The 20,166-nt window shown below is 41.4% G+C and overlaps 2 protein-coding genes across 2 annotated transcripts; both read right to left on the reverse strand.

The window, feature by feature from the left end:
- On the reverse strand, positions 1-5,143 carry LOC118211679 (CMRF35-like molecule 6). The gene is made up of 6 exons (XM_035389086.1): positions 4,883-5,143; positions 3,985-4,308; positions 3,356-3,512; positions 910-1,025; positions 605-642; positions 1-294 (listed from the first exon to the last, which is right to left on the reverse strand). The coding sequence occupies exons 1-6, from the start codon at positions 4,914-4,916 to the stop codon at positions 133-135; spliced, it is 831 nt and encodes a 276-aa protein (XP_035244977.1). The 5' UTR covers positions 4,917-5,143; the 3' UTR covers positions 1-132.
- Positions 5,144-10,662: 5,519 nt separating this feature from the next.
- On the reverse strand, positions 10,663-19,980 carry LOC118211681 (CMRF35-like molecule 8). The gene is made up of 5 exons (XM_035389090.1): positions 19,818-19,980; positions 18,921-19,244; positions 18,275-18,431; positions 12,217-12,332; positions 10,663-11,362 (listed from the first exon to the last, which is right to left on the reverse strand). The coding sequence occupies exons 1-5, from the start codon at positions 19,849-19,851 to the stop codon at positions 11,328-11,330; spliced, it is 666 nt and encodes a 221-aa protein (XP_035244981.1). The 5' UTR covers positions 19,852-19,980; the 3' UTR covers positions 10,663-11,327.
- Between the last annotated feature and the right edge of the window lie 186 nt (positions 19,981-20,166).

Genomic DNA, 20,166 nt, shown 5'->3' on the forward strand with positions numbered 1-20,166 from the left:
TTAAATGCCACACATTTACGCTTGAAGAACATCACTCCCTCTTTTAGAGAAAATGAAGCATCTTTTCAGCGCTGGAGAAGATTATTCCAGATTCTCTTGCGCTCTTCCTCTTCCATTTATACCGGAGATTCTTCAGCGTTTGACCGCAGTGTACTCAACACTGCCCTCTGGTGACCGATATATAGCAATTGTGTGAAAATACAAATTGCCAGATGTGACGAAGTCACTCAGGGGCTGATTTCTCGTATTGACAGTTACTTCAGCGTACTGTATCTCGGTGGCCTCGGCAAATGACTACAGGAGAGGGAAAAATTAAGTTGGGAAATGTAGTCTTTGCATCCATTTCCTTAGTAATGTCAAATGTGGTGTCTCATGGGGGCTATTGTTGGCGTCGTCTGCTAAAGTTCCCATAGATTGGCATAAACTATGGCTTTATACTCTTATTATTATTGTTATTATTATTAATAATAATACTTAAGTAATTGACAAGCAAACCTGGATTCATAAGCACTCAGCCTTAATCCAGTCAACAGTCAGTCAATTAATTCAGTAAGTTTTGGCAGCTCAAACAGCAGTTGGGCTGAGGAGGGCAGAGAGTGCTTACCTTTGAACTGTCCCCTTTCCCCTCCAGCTCGCCTCTGCCTATGTTCAGAACAAACAACACTAATAAATAAATATCCCCTTCTCTTTTGCACTTTTACTTTTTTCAGTGCATTTTCAGTGGTGTTCGCGCTGGCGTCGCCCGATTGGACATCGGACATACTTAATAAAGGGTAAAACAGCGCATAATAGCAATAATAATATCAACGTTTGAGCAGAGCTTTGGTGCTTTGGTACATTTCCTTCTTCTGAGGCTATTGCAGACACCAAGCACGCTTGTGCAAGAACACACTTTCCGAACACACTCACTTCCAGTACGTCTCCAGACGGTGGCCATGACGCAGGCCAGACACAGGAAGAGGAGCAGGAGACCTGTAGAAATGCTCAGGATGGTTAATGTGCTGGGCTCCTCTGGCCTCTTTGAGCTGAAACACAAGCAGTGTCTTTCGGTCAGCAAACGTCCAGTACCACAGCTCAAACACAGTGTGGTTCTGCTGAGCAAATGTCCAGTACCACAGCTCAAACACAGTGTGGTTCCGGTCAGCAAACATCCAGTACCACAGCTCAAACACAGTGTGGTTCTGCTGAGCAAACGTCCAGTACCACAGCTCAAACACACTGTGGTTCCGGTCAGCAAACATCCAGTACCACAGCTCAAACACAGTGTGGTTCCGGTCAGCAAACATCCAGTACCACAGCTCAAACACAATGTGGTTCCGGTCAGCAAACATCCAGTATCACAGCTCAAACACAGTGTGGTTCCGGTCAGCAAACATCCAGTACCAGAGCTCAAACTCAGAGTGGTTCCGGTCAGTGACCGTCCACCACAGCTCAAACACACTGTGGTTTCAGTCAGTGACCGTCCACCACAGCTCAAACACAGTGTGGCTTCAGTCAGTGACCGTCCACCACAGCTTAAACACAGTGTGGTTTCAGTCAGTGACCATCCACCACAGCTCAAACACAGTGTGGTTTCAGTCAGTGACCGTCCACCACAGCTCAAACACAGTGTGGTTTCAGTCAGTGACCGTCCACCACAGCTCAAACACAGTGTGGTGTTGCATAAATCACCACGTATTAGACAGACTGATCCCTGCGTGATGATTGGCTGGTTTTGCCCAGAGCGTAAACGCCATGGTTACCATTGAAGGGCACGTTTTTTTTTCCAGGGAGGAAACAAAGCATGGTCAGCACCATGGAAACCAGTGACCACAAAACCACAGAGCAGAGTGAAAGTTTTAAAGATGGCGGTGCTGAGCCAAATGCGGTCAATCCAGATGGCTGAAGATTACGCGGTAGCCATCAAGCCTGAGGTAGTGCACAGTTATGAGTAACAGTTCAGTAATTAGGCACATGCTTTTCGATTTACCAAAGGTGTGTTTCACAAAGATGTCAAAACATTTCTCATTATTATTGTTTTGCTGAAACCTGACAAATTTTGCCATACCTGAAACACTGAGGAAGAATCTGGGATCGGTAAAGCAATTCATGAATTAAAAGAAATCAGGCGATCATTGTCATGTTGTTTCTGTCATCAGAACGTGGTGTTTTATGAATCATCTAACACAATCAAATTTCTTAGCAGAACAAGCCTATCTATTCAAGGCTTGAATCTGGAAAGTACATTTAATCCCTCCTTTGTTGTGAAGTGAACGTTACACTTTCACCCTGAGGAACGGCGTAGGGAACTGGGCTGGCACCTCCAAGGTGGCGTCTTCAGTTCCCAGGTGGGGCCCTGCTGATGCATCTCATATTCAAAGAAACATCCAGCCGCACTGATGAACTGTAAACATAAACTAAAAACCCATCTATTCAGTCTGGCTTTTATGTAGTGTTTTATAATTTTATGGTTTTAGTATTTACACTTATTTATTATCATCATTATTATTTATTTTATTCTATTTTGTTTTATCAACACTTTACTGTTGATCATGCATTTTATTTTATTATTTTAAAAAAAAAACATTTATTAACATTTCACTGTTTTTTTATAAAATTTACTTTGTGTAATATCTCATTATTTTATTTCTTGTTATTTTTATTGTTTGTATTATATTTTATGTATCTTTTATTATCTTAACTATCCACCTTTTATTGTTGTCTTATTCCACTGGGTGTGCATTAGTCTCTAAATCCATTTTAACATTTTATGTTTTGTTAATCGCTTGTAAAGCACTTTGAATTGCAATTTGATTTGTCTGAAAGGTGTTATATAAATAAAGTTTGATTGATTGATTGATTGAACTGTCTGTCAATGCAAGCTGTATTGCTTTGAGGGGAAAAAAACACCATCTAAATGTCTAAAATGTGAACATAAAATGCAACCTTGGAACTGCTTATAATGTAGTAACTGATTGATAATGTAATAACTGACCAATAATATAATAAAATGTTGCTCTTAGTACCAACAAAAATGTAATGAAGTCCAATAATGTAATAATATCGACCAGTAATGTAATAATTACTCAGAACAAGCAGTAACCTTTTCCAACGTTTTTTTTAACCCACAAGCTAATGTAATAAATGACCAATAAATGTAATGATTTGTCTAGTTTTTACAGTATTGATCAATTTATTACATTTTTAAAAATGTATATTACATTTTCATTGGCACTTAGAGCATCAGTTATTACATTATCGGTCAGTTATTCCAATATTAGCAAACCCCCGTGTGCTGCAACAGTGTATCTTCCCCCATGTAGCTCACATGAGGACTATAGAGTGCGACACAGAGAAAACAGGCCTAGTACTTCACCCGGTTTCCTTTCTCCGTGACGGCGGGGTGGTTGGGGGCTCCAGAGTCGCCGCGCTAGTCGCCGCGGGGGGGCCCGCAGAGGGGCTGGGTGCGATTGTAGTCGCTGGTTTAGTCGTGGGGCTCGCTGTGCTTGGTTTCGATGGGGTCACTGGTCTCGCTGTTAGGGGACAGAAGGGGGAAGTTTAAATCCCTGAATCTCACGACTGCTGAGATGCTTTTGTCCAGAAAGCACGCGTGGACGTCACTAATCCCCCCCCCCCCCCACATTAGCAATAAAGCCAAATGCTTTATTTGTGCCTCAGGAATATGTTAAGGTGTTTGACAACTAATGTTTAACCCACTATGGAAATACCTCATCAATAATTTGCATTATCATTGAACTGTCACCTCCTAGCATGCCAAAAACAAAATAATTCAATCTTTGCAGTTTGTGAAATGCCATTTTAATACCGACTGTGGACTGAAAACCAGGTGTCAGTGCCAGTGGTGGGTCTGAAGAAATGATTCTTCAAATATTGCCAATGTACATCAAAAAAAAAAAAAAAAAGCAATAAAACTGGGCTCTCGTATAATACCGATGACCGTACTACACTTCATCAATACCACAGGTGTGGTGAGCCAGTACTAACCTGCATTGACGCTGAGAGCAACAGCCATGTGTATGTCAGCTCCCCATGCGCTGATGGCACACCAGTACGCCCCACTGTCCTGCAATGTGAGGTCTTTTATGGTGACGCAAAACTTTCTGCTACCTCTGTGGTCCTCGAGAGAGGTGCGTCCACTTCGCGGGCCTAAGCTCGTCACCACGGTGTGGCACGAACTAAAGCTCTCCCCTCGGCACCAGTACTTTTCCTTGCGGTGGTAGTCTTTGTCGTACCCGCAGCAGAAAGTCCGAGACTCGCCCTCGCGGCCCGTGACGACCCTGGGACCCCAGATGTCTTTGCCCTGGATGCCTGAAGGACAGCGTAGCACAGAGAGAAACAGCGCACTGGGGTTCAGTAGGCGACGACAGGGAAGACGCAGAATCACCAAAAAGTAGTCAATAAATACAGTTCCTGTTTGTTTTGTGAGACCCAACGGTCACCTTCCAGGCGGCAATATCCACTGCTTCCTTTTAAAAACTTAAAATTCGATAGTAGAACCGGACAAGATACAGTCGCATGACATTTTGGCTTTTCTCTTATCCATAGCAATTTGCACAGCACTGCACTTTCACATGCATCAACCAAAGCATCCTCTGATCGGGAATCAAGCTGACAGCATTTAAATTACCGGCCCAGTTCCCGACCCTTTCTACTGGACTGCCACCTCAAGCAGCATAACATACTGGATAAAAAGGTATTTACATTTTAAGCTTTTAGCACAACAAACTTTAATTTTACGATTTGTTTGACATGTTAGGCATTATCATTATAATCTGTATAACGTTCCAACCTATTGGCACTTTAAAAACTGCAACAGACACTGATATATATCCCCAGACCTGCACAGAGAGTAAATAAAATGAGTTGAAAAGTCCCTCTGTACCTGAAAGAAGAGCCAGAAACAGAATGCGCTCCATTACTGAGGTAAATATTGAAGCTGAATGAAACCTACGAGTGGAATGACTTCTATCTTTAACATGGGGTCTGTACTTCTTTTTTCAGTGAAAGCTTCCTGTTTCTGGTGTTTGTTTTTTCTCATCTTCAAATAGTGTAGTACTGACACCCAGCTATTTCCATTTCCTCCAGAAATGACAATAGCTGGGTGTGAGAGTGCAGAGATCTTCAGCTTTATCTGTGTGCCTCTTATTCACACACACACACGCACACACACACACACACAAACACACACAAACATATATGCATGCACACAAAAAAAAAAAAAAACTTGCCACCTAATCATCCCCTGATTCAATTGGCTAAAAAAATGTCCTCTCCCTCCAGTGGAGCTGCTCAGTGGCCAACAATAGAGGATTGAAGTTGTACTGGGCAGCTCCCAGGTGTGAATGTGTCTGAGTGTGAAGCAGGGCTTCCTGCAAAAGAGCATCAGTGCTCAGCAAACCTACCCTGGGTAAATAAATGTTAAATAAACACACATACCACAGAGTTGCACACACATACACACACCCGTGGGCACATAATCACAGACACATGCACACACGCATGCATACACACACACACATACACACACATGCATGCACACACATACCACAGAGTTGCACACACATACACACACCCACAGGCACATAATCACAGACACAAGCACACACACACACGCACACACACACGCATATGCACACACACACGCATGCCTCTTAGCTGCTCCTCTTAGCTGTCGATAAAAAAAACGATAAAAAACTAAATGTAAAAGGCCGTGCTTTCTGAAAAGCAGCCAATAAGATCGTGTCATTTTGTTGTGAACCTACAGTGTAAAGGACGACTTCATTTCAAAAGCCCATTGCTGCAAAAGTAACATTCCATACCCACAATGCATTGCAGACAGGAGAGAAGTGAGAGCTGGTTGGCATGGCAACGGCACGGGGGAAGTGCTGTGTTAATTCTACATGAGTGAGAACTTTTCACACAAGAAGTGCGTGTTCATATTCTGTCTAAGATGATAATGCAATGGACACATTACACACAACCTGTGAGGTGATAAAACGTCCACACTGAGGGTAACACACAGGTAAATTTGAATGAATGAATGCAGTCCATAGGCAGTTGGTGTGTTTTCTGAGAAGTAAAATGGGTTTTAGGGACCCACAGTTTTTTAATGGAAAGATCACACACAGTACACAGGTCATATGATGCAGCCAATCGGTTTTTCGGACAACAGACTTTACAAGAGTGCAAAACCCCACAGGAAAACAAGGACTCAACACCCCCTCCCCCCCAACCCCCACTCCATTTGATCAGAGTAACACACGAAACATCTCACGATTGTCAACGTCAACAAACACGATTTTCAACTGAGATACGTACCTCCAGTTGAGATTCCAAGAAAGGAAAAAATATAAAAAGTTTTTTTTTTTTTAAATAGTCAAATAAAGTCAGTAAAAGGCACTGCTGTTACAAGACCGAAAGTACATTGGATGCAGTGCATTCCAAGGGTCATGTGACTACCGGCGTTCTTCTACCCATCATTCCAGCTTCAAACCAGAGACTGTAAAAAATATGGACAAAACTACTGTGACGTCACCCATTGACTCTCCGTGGGTCTCTAAAACACGTTTTGAAGCTCAATGGCGGGCGCGGCCATGTTGTCGATTTGGAGCCAAAACCATAGAGTTAAACAGTCTTGTGATTTTTACAATGTGATTGACAGTCCGGTGCGGAAAAGCCCATCAACCTGAACGAACGATTGCAGAATGAACTTGAGGCTAGCTGACTGTCTGCCGTTATGTTTTACAGTATATTATCAAATGTTTACAGAGTTTAATTTCCATCCGTGACTGTACTGTGTCATGTAATCACGTTGTATGTATGACATTAATAATACAATTATGTTCAGTTATCTTCAAAACGAATATGCTTAGCTAGCATATCAGCTTGCCAGTGAGCTTAGGTAAGCTATCCGTGGTTAGCTCACGCATTAGCAATATGCACCACAGGGGAGGAACATCGACTACACTGATGGTCAATCAATCAGAGATGTGTAGGCTACTGGTGATTTGACTAGGCTAATTTTCGTATAACTGTCTGGTAGACCTGCTGTTAACCGAGCAAGTTATCGTCGTAGGTTTTCGCCACAGTCAGTTAATGAGCCAACTGCTACTAGCTACTCCATCGCCGTTTGTGTCGTTCATTTGCTGGGTGACGCTAGCTGACCGATCGTTCGCAAGTCACTTTCTACCGAATAAAAATGAACACTGTCAGCGGTGATTAACTACCAAGTATTTTAATAACCGATCTGCAGGCGTGTAAATATGACAACGCACTTTGTACAGCAAGTTTTCCACCTGGTGCATGAAGACAAAAATAATGTACATTGAATTTCAAATTATTATTAGACTATTATTTTTTTCTTGTAAGTCATCAAAACCAATGGAGAAAAGCCAATATACGCAAGGAGCCCCCAGGACCGATTCTGAGAACCACTGTCTTAAATGCTCTTGTCGGTCTCTTAAATACTAAAAACATGTTCCTTTCTAAATGCCAGTCTTACAAAGATGGTTAATTTCGTTAAATTCTGTGTGTGTGATTCCATCGTGTGTTGTATGCTATTCAGCAAATGAACCTTAATTCGCTTCGTGAAACTGAAAATTTTGCAGTGTTCATCCCAAAATCGGGATTACAGTAGCTTTGTCACATGCGTGAAGCATGGCCCAGGTAGACATTTACGGAATGTACACGACTGACAAGCCGTCAAACACGTTTGACAGATTGAATATTTGCAGTTTAGGTTTAGCTAGCTAGTCAAATGGCTTGGTAGCCGAAGTTGCGAACTGTTTTAGCATAGGCTACTGGACTACCAAATATAGCAAGCTGATTACGCTTTCTGCCAACTAATTATTTGGTTAAGTAGGCTAAAGGAAATAGTAAAAATGACTCGGCTACCGCAAAACTTCAGAGAAGGATTATTTTATGGTCGTCTAGTGCAGCTGTAAATAGCACACGCCATAATGAAATCACTACGAAATGGGATGCCTGCATTTTCTGACTTCGCCCAGGTGGACCGTTGTCGGAGCCGCAATGTCAAGGCCAAGACTGAGGTGCCACCTACCACCCCAGTGACCATAGACTGTAAGCCCTTACTGTAGATTAGTCCTCTGCAGTAATCAGGAAGTGACGCAAACTGTACCTCATTGGTCCACAACAAATATTATAACAGTGCCCAAATGACACAATAAATCATGAAATCGACCCATGGACAGTCATAAGACGAATAAAATGCACATATTGTGACTATTTGTTCTCATGAGCAAAAATTATTGACTTGTATTTTGACCGCATTTGTACCGTAGACTTACATGGAAACCGGATATGAAAACACCTATACTGGAGCCAACCGTAGTGGCGCTAGTGAGCAACCAGGAACAACAAGTCAGAAACTGAGCTTCAAAAACGAAGTCTGGTTTTGGCCGCTTGCTTCAAACCCTCAAACCCAGCTGGATTCTTCCCACATCAAACGCAAGGGATGAGTGTGTTATGCATGTTACGGCTGGTCTCCGAGGGTTTGATCGTAATGAAGACACACAGTAACAGTTTCCCTCCAGTTCTCCGTCTGAAACATTTTATCCCTCGGTTTCTAGAACTCACATTTCCATTAATAAAAACAAAAAAACAAAAAAACAAACAAACAAAAAAAGGAGCACATGACCAGGCTACTCTTTCCCATTGGCTGGGGCAGGGATATTGAACATTCTCTCTCTCCACTCCTCTCGCTTCACCACCTGAACGATAAAGTTAAAAAAAATATAAAAAATTGCTATCCCCTAAAAAACAGAAAACCACATTATCCCTGAAAAAACATATTCAAAATATAATGTATGTACATTTGTATATATATGGGCTGTAATTGTCAGGGTGTGTGGGGGGTTAGGACCCAAATGCAGAGGGGGAAAACTCAAACTCCAAAAGGTAAGAACAAAAGACTTTACTTAACAAAAAGGGAACAAAGGGAACAAAAGGCCTCGCAGGGCAACTCTTCAAACAACACAAAGGAAAGGTCTGGGACGGCAAAGATCAGGCGAAACTACACTTTAAAAAACGGCCTGAGGTGCCAAACGTCTGACTAAAGACCTCTTCGGCTTTAAATCAGTGTTCCTCGCTTATTTAAATCTATGATTCTGTTGAGTATGCATGTTCAGTGTACTTTACACCAGTGGTTCCAAACCCCGTCCCTGGAGATCTAGGTTTTGATTTCAACCATAATTTGGTGCAGCTGACTCACTAATTAACAGCTCAGCAAGATGTCTTGCTGTTGAATGAGGTGCGTTTGCTAGGGTTGGAGTGAAATCCTACAGGACGGTAGATCTCTAGCTGTTGTATGAGGTGTGCTTTGTTAGGGTTGGAATGGAATCCTACAGAAATCACTCTCGTGAAACAGAAACCAAAAGTACGAAAAAGTATTTTAGGATTACCGGCGTTTTGTGTGAAGCTAATCAGGGTGGGTAGAACTGTGAAGTAAAATGATAAATATAAAGATTAAGCAATCTTTCTTTCAAAATAATGTCCAAAGAGAGCTAAATTGTCACCACAGATCCAAAACAACTATACAATCCAGATAAAAGTATCCATACGGTATCCATCGTAAGATTTGATACCTCTTGTGGCAAACAAGCCCGCCACCGAAGTGGCTTTCCTAGGGGTCCTCCAGCACAGAGACACAGGGAGACGATGTTCAAGCAGTCCAGATTTATTCACAAGGTTGGCAAGATGTTACCGCCAAGGTGCAGATGTAAAACGCTGTCATGACAGAGCGGCTCCCTTGTGTGGGTGGGGATGGCAGATTTAACCTGTGCGCACCGATTACCTCACTACGCACAGGTGCAGCCACCCCTGTTCCTAGGCCCAATTAGCCTGGCCAATTATCTAATTCATAACCAATTATCTAACTAGCCAGGTCTAATTAGCTTGACCCAGGGCAGGTGTGGCTGCTTAAACCAGCCATCCCCACACCACACCTCTGTACTAGTTGCAGAAGTAGTACTACTACTAATACTACTGCTGCTGCTACTGCTACTGCTAATGCTAATGCTAATAAATTCATAACCATAATAATAAAAAATAATGCACATAAAATTATTTAATTGTTACTTACGAACTGTGTAGAAAAATTTCCACTTGTCCATTGCATTTTTGGGGACCATCTCTCTCAAAGGAAGGCTTGCATATTGTGGTCATCAGTGCGGAGCAGCACTTTATTTAAAAAAAACCCTCATTGTGAAATCATTGTTTCCGAATTGTGTATTCATAAACTCTCCATAGGCGACAGTGACCTCTTATGCCCACACAGAGCATACATGATGTGGGGATTTTGTGCTGCATTTTGATTCAATTCAGTTTGATTCAATTTTATTTGTATTGCGCTTTTTACAGAGAAAAACCAGACATGAACCCCCAAAACCAGACATGAACCCCAAAAAGCAAGCAATACCGACTTGGAAGAAGTGAAATTGGGTCCAGTGCACTTAACTTGATCATCATTTTACACTTGAGTCAAAGAAGTGTAAGACTACCCAAACGGGCAAAACCAAAGGAGATCATTACAGTCTGCTGCTATACACTTTTAAAATAGACAAGGAAGCTTTGATAAAACCATACCATTAAAAAAAAAACACAAACATGAAAACTTTGACCATTGCTTTCCAAACCAAACAAACAGGTTTTGAAACAACTGAGACAGAATCTTAGACATTAAGACAAAAAAGTAAAAAAGAAAAAAGAACAGGAAAAACGAAGGAAGGGCTGGCAGAACCGTTGTGTGACTTCATTTCTAAAGAAACTCAAAAACACGCCCAAAGTCCCGTCAAATTGGCACTGTGCCAAAGCTGATCACACCTGCTTTAAGAGAAACATTCAAAAGTTTATTAGACTGGACTCTAATCAACTGTACTTGGTGAATGAGGCCCCCCATCTTAATAAAAATAAATATCAGATATCAGCACCTGTGCCTTCAGTCCTCGGGGCTGTATAATACAGAATACATATTTTACAAATATAAAAAATACATTTGAAAGATCACATCACTTTTTTTTTTCTTACAGAAAATAAAGGTTACATACATTTTTTAAATGCCACACATTTATGCTTGAAGAACATCACTCCCTCTTTTAGAGACAATGAAGCATCTTTTCAGCGCTGGAGAAGATTTTTCAAGATTCTCTTGCACTCTTCCTCTTCCACATATACCGCAGATTCTTCAGCGTTTGACCGCAGCGTACTCAACACTGCCCTCTGGTGACCGATCTTCAGCAATTGTATGAAAATACAAATTGCCACATGTGACGAAGTCACTCAGGGGCTGACTTCTCGTATTGACAGTTACCTCAGCGTACTGCATCTCGGTGGCCTCGGCAAATGACTACAGGAGAGAGAAAAATTAAGTTGGGAAATGTAGTCTTTGCATCCATTTCATTAGTAATGTCAAAGGTGGTGTCTAATGGGGGCTATTGTTGGCGTCGTCTGCTAAAGTTCCCATAGATTGGCATAGACTATGGCTTTAAACTCTTATTATTATTATTATTATTAATAATAATAATAATAATAATAATAAGAACAATAATAATAATAATAATAATAATTAAGTAATTGTGGGAAAAATCTGTATTTCCAGGTTTGACAAGCAAACCTGGATTCATAAGCACTCAGCCTTAATCCAGTCAACAGTCAGTCAGTTAATTCAGTAAGTTTTGGCAGCTCAAACAGCAGTTGGACTGAGGAGGGCAGAGAGTGCTTAGCTTTGAACTGTCCCCTTTCCCCTCCAGCTTGCCTCTGCCTGTGTTTAGAACAAACGACACTAATAAATAAATATCCCCTTCTCTTTTGCACTTTTACTTTTTTCAGTGCATTTTCAGTGGTGTTTGCACTGGCGTCACCCGATTGGACATCGGATAAAACAGCGCGTAATAGCAATAATAATATCAACATAAATAAATAAATGAATGAATTAATAAATGAATGTAATTATGCCACACAGATTGTTCAAAAAGACAGTGATTGAGGAACGGAAAAATCCCATGTTTTTACAAAACCAATGGCACAGTACATGGTGGTTGCTCAAACAGAAGTAGCACATGCTCTACGAGACGGCATAAATTCAAACTGCAACTCAATAGTTTGAGCAGAGCTTTGGTGCTTTGGTACATTTCCTTCTTCTGAGGCTATTGCAGACACCAAGCACGCTTGTGCAAGAACACACTTTCCGAACACACTCACTTCCAGTACGTCTCCAGACGGTGGCCATGACGCAGGCCTGACACAGGAAGAGGAGCAGGAGACCTGTAGAAATGACCAGGATGGTTAATGTGCCGGGCTTCTCTGGCCTCTTTGAGCTGAAACACAAGCAGTGTCTTTCGGTCAGCAAACGTCCAGTACCACAGCTCAAACACAGTGTGGTTCTGGTTAGCGGATGTCCAGTACCACAGCTCAAACACAGTGTGGTTCTGGTCAGTGACCGTCCATTAGCACAGCTCAAGCACAGAGTGGTTCCAGTAAGCAAACGTGCATTACCACAGCTCAAACTCAGAGTGGTTCCGGTCAGTGACTGTCCAGTACTACAGCTCAAACACAGTGTGGCTTCAGTCAGTGACCGTCCACCACAGCTCAAACACAGTGTGGTTTCAGTCAGTGACCGTCCACCACAGCTCAAACACAGTGTGGTTTCAGTCAGTGACCGTCCACCACAGCTCAAACACAGTGTGGTGTTCCATAAATCACCACGTATTAGACAGACTGATCCCTGCGTGATGATTGGCTGGTTTTGCCCAGAGCGTAAACGCCATGGTTACCATCGAAGGGCATGTTTTTTTTTCCAGGGAGGAAACAAAGCATGGTCAGCGCCATGGAAACCAGTGACCACAAAACCACAGAGCAGAGTGAAAGTTTTAAAGATGGCGGTGCTGAGCCAAATGCGGTCAATCCAGATAGCCGAAGATTAAGCGGTAGCCATCAAGCCTGAGGTAGTGCACAGTTATGAGTAACAGTTCAGTAATTAGGCACATGCTTTTCGATTTACCAAAGGTGTGTTTCACAAAGATGCCAAAACATTTCTCATTATTATTGTTTTGCTGAAACCTGACAAATTATGCCATACCTGAAACACTGAGGAAGAATCTGGGATCGGTAAAGCAATTTATGAATTAAAAGAAATCAGGCGATCATTGTCATGTTGTTTCTGTCATCAGAACGTGGTGTTTTATGGATCATCTAACACAATCAAATTTCTTAGCAGAACAAGCCTATCTATTCAAGGCTTGAATCTGGAAAGTACATTTAATCCCTCCTTTGTTGTGAAGTGAACGTTACACTTTCACCCTGAGGAACGACGTAGGGAACTGGGCTGGCACCTCCAAGGTGACGTCTTCAGTTCCCAGGTGGGGCCCTGCTGATGCATCGCATATTCAAAGAAACATCCAGCCGCACTAATGAACTGTAAACGTAAACTAAAAACCCATCTACTCAGTCTGGCTTTTATGTAGTGTTTTATAATTTTATGGTCTTAATATTTATTTATTTATTTTATTTATTTAACTTTTATTTAACCAGGTTAGTCTCACTGAGACTAGAAATCTCTTTTTCAAGATAGACCTGGCCAAGAAAGCAGCAGTCGATTACAGACACAACAAAATTTCAACATTTAACACTATAAAAGCACACAAACAGCAATGTTCAAAGTTTCACAATCTGGTTAACATGAGTAATCTGTAGTGCAACTAAGGGTCAAAACAATTACTAAGTTTCACTTTCCTCTATAACCTTAAGCCTTTTTTAAAAATCATTTAATGATAAAAGCTCCTGTAAATTAAGTTCGTTCTGTAGCTCATTCCACGCAGAAAGAGCTGAGAACTGGAATGTTTTTTTGCCAGCCTCACTACGAACCTTTGGCACAGACAATAAAACACAGTTTTGTGAGCGAAGTCGGTATTTTCCATTAGTCTGCTGGACAATGTACATGCAAAGGTAAGATGGAAGCAATTTCAATATGGCCTTGTAAATGAAAATATACCAGTGACACAGCCTACGTAATGCTAAGGAGGGCCAGCCTGCTCTTCTATAAAGAATACAGTGATGTGTCAAAAATTTGTCATTTGTGACAAACCTCAGTGCCCCATGATAAAACATGTCCAACCGACGCAATGACGCTAAAGGTCCATGCATATATAAAATGTCTCCATAATCTATTACCGGTAAGAAAGTAATTGAGGCTAGCCTCTGTCTCACCTCAAGAGAAAAACAGGACTTGTTTCTAAAATAAAAACCCAACTTAAGCCTAAGCTTTTTTACAAGGGAATCTATATGAAACTTAAAAGTGAGACCATCATCTATTAAAAAACCCAGGTACTTATAAGTTGTCACCCTTTCAATTGGTTTATTCTGTGTGGTAACGATACAAGGTACTGTCTGCGGCTCTATCTTTGACCTAGTGATCAACAGTCATCAACATTTAAAATAAGCTTCAGCTGATAAAGCTGAGCCTGCATGGTATTAAAAGCAGACTGTAGCTCTTCAAAAGCCTTTTTTACTGTTTCTGCATAAGAGTAGATGACTGTGTCATCTGCATAAAAATGAACTGGCATTTGCCACGTGTTTGCCATTATTGTTTAAATAAATTGTAAATAAAAGAGGTCCTAGGACTGAGCCGTGTGGCACCCCAGTTAAAACACCAGATGTCTTTCCATCGAACTGGATGCACTGTGCTCTATCTAAGAGGTAGCTTCTGAACCAGAAAATCCTATATTGACTAATCTTTGTAGCATGATGTCATGATCTACAGTGTCAAATGCCTTTGACAGGTCAATAAAAAGTGTTGTTTCTTATCCAGCGCACAGATAACATCATTAACCACTTTAATTGTCGCAGTAGTAGTGCTATGCTGTTTTCTAAAACCTGATTGGCACGCGGCTAAAATATTGTTGTTGCTTAAAAATCTCTTGATCTGATCACACACCAGTGTCTCCAAACATTAGCCAGAATTGAAAGCTTAGAAATAGGCCTGTGGTTATCTAGATTTGAGGGCTCCCCTCCTTTAAACAGGGGCAGAACAAAGGCAGATTTCCATACACTGGGGATAACATTCAATTCAAGAGTGAAATTAAAGAGATACGTTAGGGGCTCAGCAATAAAATCAGAAGAAAGTTTCAATAGATAAGGATTCAAGTTGTCAGGACCAGCTGCTTTTTTGAGTCTATACCTTTAAGGGCTTTGTGTACTTCTGGTAGAGAAAAAGGGGAAAAACAAAAACTTTGTCCCATTCTCTTGTTTACAACAGCATCAGTAAATGGCTGATTACCTGATGTAGCCTTAAACAGAAAACCAGAGGAAACAAAATGTTTGTTGAAAGAGTTGAGCATTTCAGCTCTATCAGTGACCTTATCAACACCCTTTATAATACATGACGGCAGTTCATAATTACAGTTTGTACTCAGGGATTTGATTACTTTCCAAAATTTGAAAGGGTTGTTTAAATTTTTAGTTGTGGTTGATACAAAGTAGTAAGATTTTAGCTTCTTAACTAAAAGTGTACACTTATTCCTCAGAAACCTAAATATTAGCCAATCTGACTCTGAACCTGTTCTCCTAGCAGTAGCCCAAGCTTGGTTCCTCATGTGTAATTGCTTAGACAACTCGTCAGAAAACCAAGGATTTCCCCTACCTTCCTATAAGTTCTAAAAGGAGCATGTTTGGTTGAGATTTTCAAAAAATTGTCCTTAAAGAAAGTCCAAGCCATTTCAATATCTGGAATAAGACTGATCCTGCTCCAATCACAATAGTGCAGGTCGTGTAAAAATGATTGTTCTGAAAAATGTTTAAAATTACGTTTTTGGAGAAAACGGGGGTTGGTTTTAGGGATCTTAGCGTTGCCTATAGCTGCAATGGCACAGTGGCCACTCAGATCATTAACAAAAATAGCAGTTGCAATATATTTGTGCGGAACATTTGTCAGGAAAAGATCAATAAGGGTCGATTTCTTTGGACATTTTTTATTAGGACGTGTTGGGCCACTTATTAATTGCCTTAAATTCATAGAGTCGCAGTAAGCCTTTAAATCATCAGAGATCGTTTTTAACCAATCCCAATTTAGATCTCCGACACTCACTGTAGTTCAGTTTCGCCATGCATGAAAACGTCTTTCGACACCTCCACTCTTAGAGCAAGCATTTCAAAGTGTTTGCACGCGGACTCTGACAGCAGTATACTCGTACGGAAATTGCTTTTGGCATAAATAGCTACACCTCCTCCCCTTTTGGGTCTGTCAGTGCGGAACACGTTGCAGCCATATATATGAATATCTTTATCAGGAACCGACTGGTTAAACAAAGTTTCAGATATCACAATTATATCAGCATCAGTTGATTCAACCCAAATCCTTATCAGGTCTATTTTCGGAACTAAACTACGAACATTAAAATGTACTATACCCAGACCCGATGTACTTTTAAAATCTGAGTTTCCAAACATTTTAGACTTAAGTCTGAGCCAGGGTTTGGTTGAACATTTCCGGATAAAAGCAACAGTGGAACAATTAAGCTTCTCAGTTTAGTGCTTAAACATCACTTTTTCGACATACACTTATTTTATTTATCATCATCATTATTATTATTTATTTTATTCAATTTTGTTTTATCAACACTTTACTGTTGATCATGCATTTTATTTTATTATTAAAATTTTTTTTTATAAACATTTTTTACAAACAGTTTTTTAATAAAATTTACTTTGTGTAATATCTCGTAATTTTATTTCTTGTTATTTTTATTGTTTGTATCTTTGTATCTTTTATTATCTTAACTATCCACCTTTTATTGTTGTCTTATTCAACTGGGTGTGCATTAGTCTCTGAATCCATTTTAACATTTTATGCTTTATCAATCGCTTGTAAAGCACTTTGAATTGCAATTTGATTTGTCTGAAAGGTGTCATATAAATAAAGTTTGATTGATTGATTGATTGAACTGTCTGTCAATGCAAGCTGTATTGCTTTGAGGGGGAAAAAAAACACCAGCTAAATGTCTAAAATGTGAACATAAAATGCAACCTTGGAACTGCTTATAATGTAGTAACTGATTGATAATGTAATAACTGACCAATAATATAATAAAATGTTGCTCTTAGTGCCAACAATAATGTAATGAAGTCCAATAATATCGACCAATAATGTAATAATTACTCAGAACAAGCAGTAACCTTTATCCAATGTTTTTTTTACCCACAAGCTAATGTAATAAATGACCACTAAATGTAATTATTTGTCTAGTTTTTACAGTATTGATCAATTTATTACATTTTTAAAAATGTATATTACATTTTCATTGGCGCTTAGAGCAACATTTATTACATTATTGGTCAGTTATTCCACTATTAGCAGACGCAAACCCCCGTGTGCTGTAACAGCGTATCCTGTGTGCTGTAACAGCATATCCCGTGTGCTGTAACAGCGTATCCCGTGTGCTGTAACAGCGTATCCTGTGTGCTGTAAGAGTGTATCCTGTGTGCTGTAACAGCGTATCCTGTGTGCTGTAACAGCGTATCCTGTGTGCTGTAACAGTGTATCCTGTGTGCTGTAACAGCGTATCCTGTGTGCTGTAACAGTGTATCCTGTGTGCTGTAAGAGTGTATCCTGTGTGCTGTAACAGCGTATCCTGTGTGCTGTAAGAGTGTATCCTGTGTGCTGTAACAGTGTATCGTGTGCTGTAACAGCGTATCCTGTGTGCTGTAACAGTGTATCCTGTGTGCTGTAACAGCGTATCCTGTGTGCTGTAAGAGTGTATCCTGTGTGCTGTAACAGCGTATCCTGTGTGCTGTAAGAGTGTATCCTGTGTGCTGTAACAGTGTATCCTGTGTGCTGTAACAGTGTATCCTGTGTGCTGTAAGAGTGTATCCTGTGTGCTGTAACAGCGTATCCCGTGTGCTGTAACAGTGTATCCTGTGTGCCCTGTGTGCTGTAACAGCGTATCCTGTGTGCTGTAACAGCGTATCCTGTGTGCTGTAACAGCGTATCCTGTGTGCTGTAAGAGTGTATCCTGTGTGCTGTAAGAGTGTATCCTGTGTGCTGTAACAGTGTATCCTGTGTGCTGTAACAGTGTATCCTGTGTGCTGTAACAGCGTATCCTGTGTGCTGTAAGAGTGTATCCTGTGTGCTGTAACAGTGTATCCTGTGTGCTGTAACAGTGTATCCTGTGTGCTGTAACAGCGTATCCTGTGGCCTATCTTCCCCCATGTAGCTCACATGAGGACTATAGAGTGCCGCACAGAGAAAACAGGCCTAGTACTTCACCCGGTTTCGTTTCTCCGTGACGGCGGGGTGGTTGGGGGCTCCAGAGTCGCCGCGCTAGTCGCCGTAGGGGGGCCCGTAGAGGGGCTGGGTGAGATTGTAGTCGCTGGTTTAGTCGTGGAGTTCGCTGTGCTTGGTTTCGATGGGGTCACTGGTCTCACTGTTAGGGGACAGAAGGGGGCAGTTTAAATCCCTGAATCTCACGACTGCTGAGATGCTTTTGTCCAGAAAGCACGCGTGGACGTCACTAAATCCCCCCCCCCCCCCCCCCAACATTAGCAATAAAGCCAAATGCCTTATTTGTGCCTCAGGAATATGTTAAGGTGTTTGAAAGTAACAATAAACAGGAACAGACAACTAATGTTTAACCCACTATGGAAATACCTCATCAATTCTTTGCATTATCATTGAACTGTCACCTCCTAGCATGCCAAAAACAAAATAATTCAATCTTTGCGGTTTGTGAAATGCCATTTTAATACCGACTGTGGACTGAAAAACAGGTGTCAGTGCCAGTGATGGGTCTGCAGAAATGATTCTTCAAATATTGCCAATGTACACAAAAAAGCAATAAAAGTGGGCTCTCGTATAATACCGATGACCGTACTACACTTCATCAATACCACAGGTGTGGTGAGCCAGTGCTTACCTGCATCGATGCTGAGAGCAACAGCCATGTGACTGTCAGGTCCCCATATGTCGATGGCACACCAGTACGCCCCACTGTCCTGCACTGTGAGGTCTTTTATGGTGACGCAAAACTCTCTGCTATCGCTGCGGTCCTCGAGAGAGGTGCGTCCACTTTGCGGGCCTAAGCTCCTCACCACGATGTGGCACGAACTAAAGCTCTCCCCTCGGCACCAGTACTTATCCCTGCGGGCGTAGACTTCGTCGTACCCGCAGCAGAAAGACAGAGACTCGCCCTCGCGGCCCGTGACGACCGCGGGACCCCAGATGTCTTTTCCCTGGATGCCTGAAGGACAGCGTAGCACAGAGAGCAACAGCGCACTGGGGTTCAGTAGGCGACGACAGGGAAGACGCAGAATCACCAAAAAGTAGTCAATAAATACAGTTCCTATTTGTCTCGTGAGATCCAACGGTCACCTTCCAGGCGGAAATATCCACTGCTTCCTTTTAAAATCTTAAAATTCGTTAGTAGACCTGACAAGATACAGTCGCATGACAGTTTGGCTTTTCTCTTATCCATAGCAATTTGCACAGCACTGCACTTTCACATGCATCAACCAAAGCATCCTCTGATCGGGAATCAAGCTGACAGCATTTAAATTACCGGCCCAGTTCCCGACCCTTTCTACTGGACTGCCACCTCAAGCAGCATAACATACTGGATAAAAAGGTATTTACATTTCAAGCTTTTGGCACAACAAACTTTGATTTTACGATTTGTTTGACATGTTAGGCATTATCATTATAATCTGTATAACGTTCCAACCTATTGGCACTTTAAAAACTGCAACAGACACTGATATATATCCCCAGACCTGCACAGAGAGTAAATAAAATGAGTTGAAAAGTCCCTCTGTACCTGAAAGAAGAGCCAGAAACAGAATGCGCTCCATTACTGAGGTAAATATTGAAGCTGAATGAAACCTACGAGTGGAATAACTTCTCTCTTTAACACGGGGTCTGTACTTTTTTTTTTTTCAGTGAAAGCTTCCTGTTTCTAGTGTTTGTTTGTTCTCATCTTAAAATAGTGTAGTACTCACACCCAGATATTATCATTTCTGGAGGAAATGATAATATCTGGGTGTGAGTACTACACTATTCAGCTGGGTGTGACAGTGCAGAGATTTTCAGCAGCTGCAGATGCCAATGCATGCGCACACACACAACCACACATATGGATGCACAGATACACACACACCTATGTAGGG

Source organism: Anguilla anguilla, chromosome 13 (genome assembly GCF_013347855.1).
Source record: "Anguilla anguilla isolate fAngAng1 chromosome 13, fAngAng1.pri, whole genome shotgun sequence".
Lineage (NCBI taxonomy): Eukaryota > Metazoa > Chordata > Actinopteri > Anguilliformes > Anguillidae > Anguilla > Anguilla anguilla.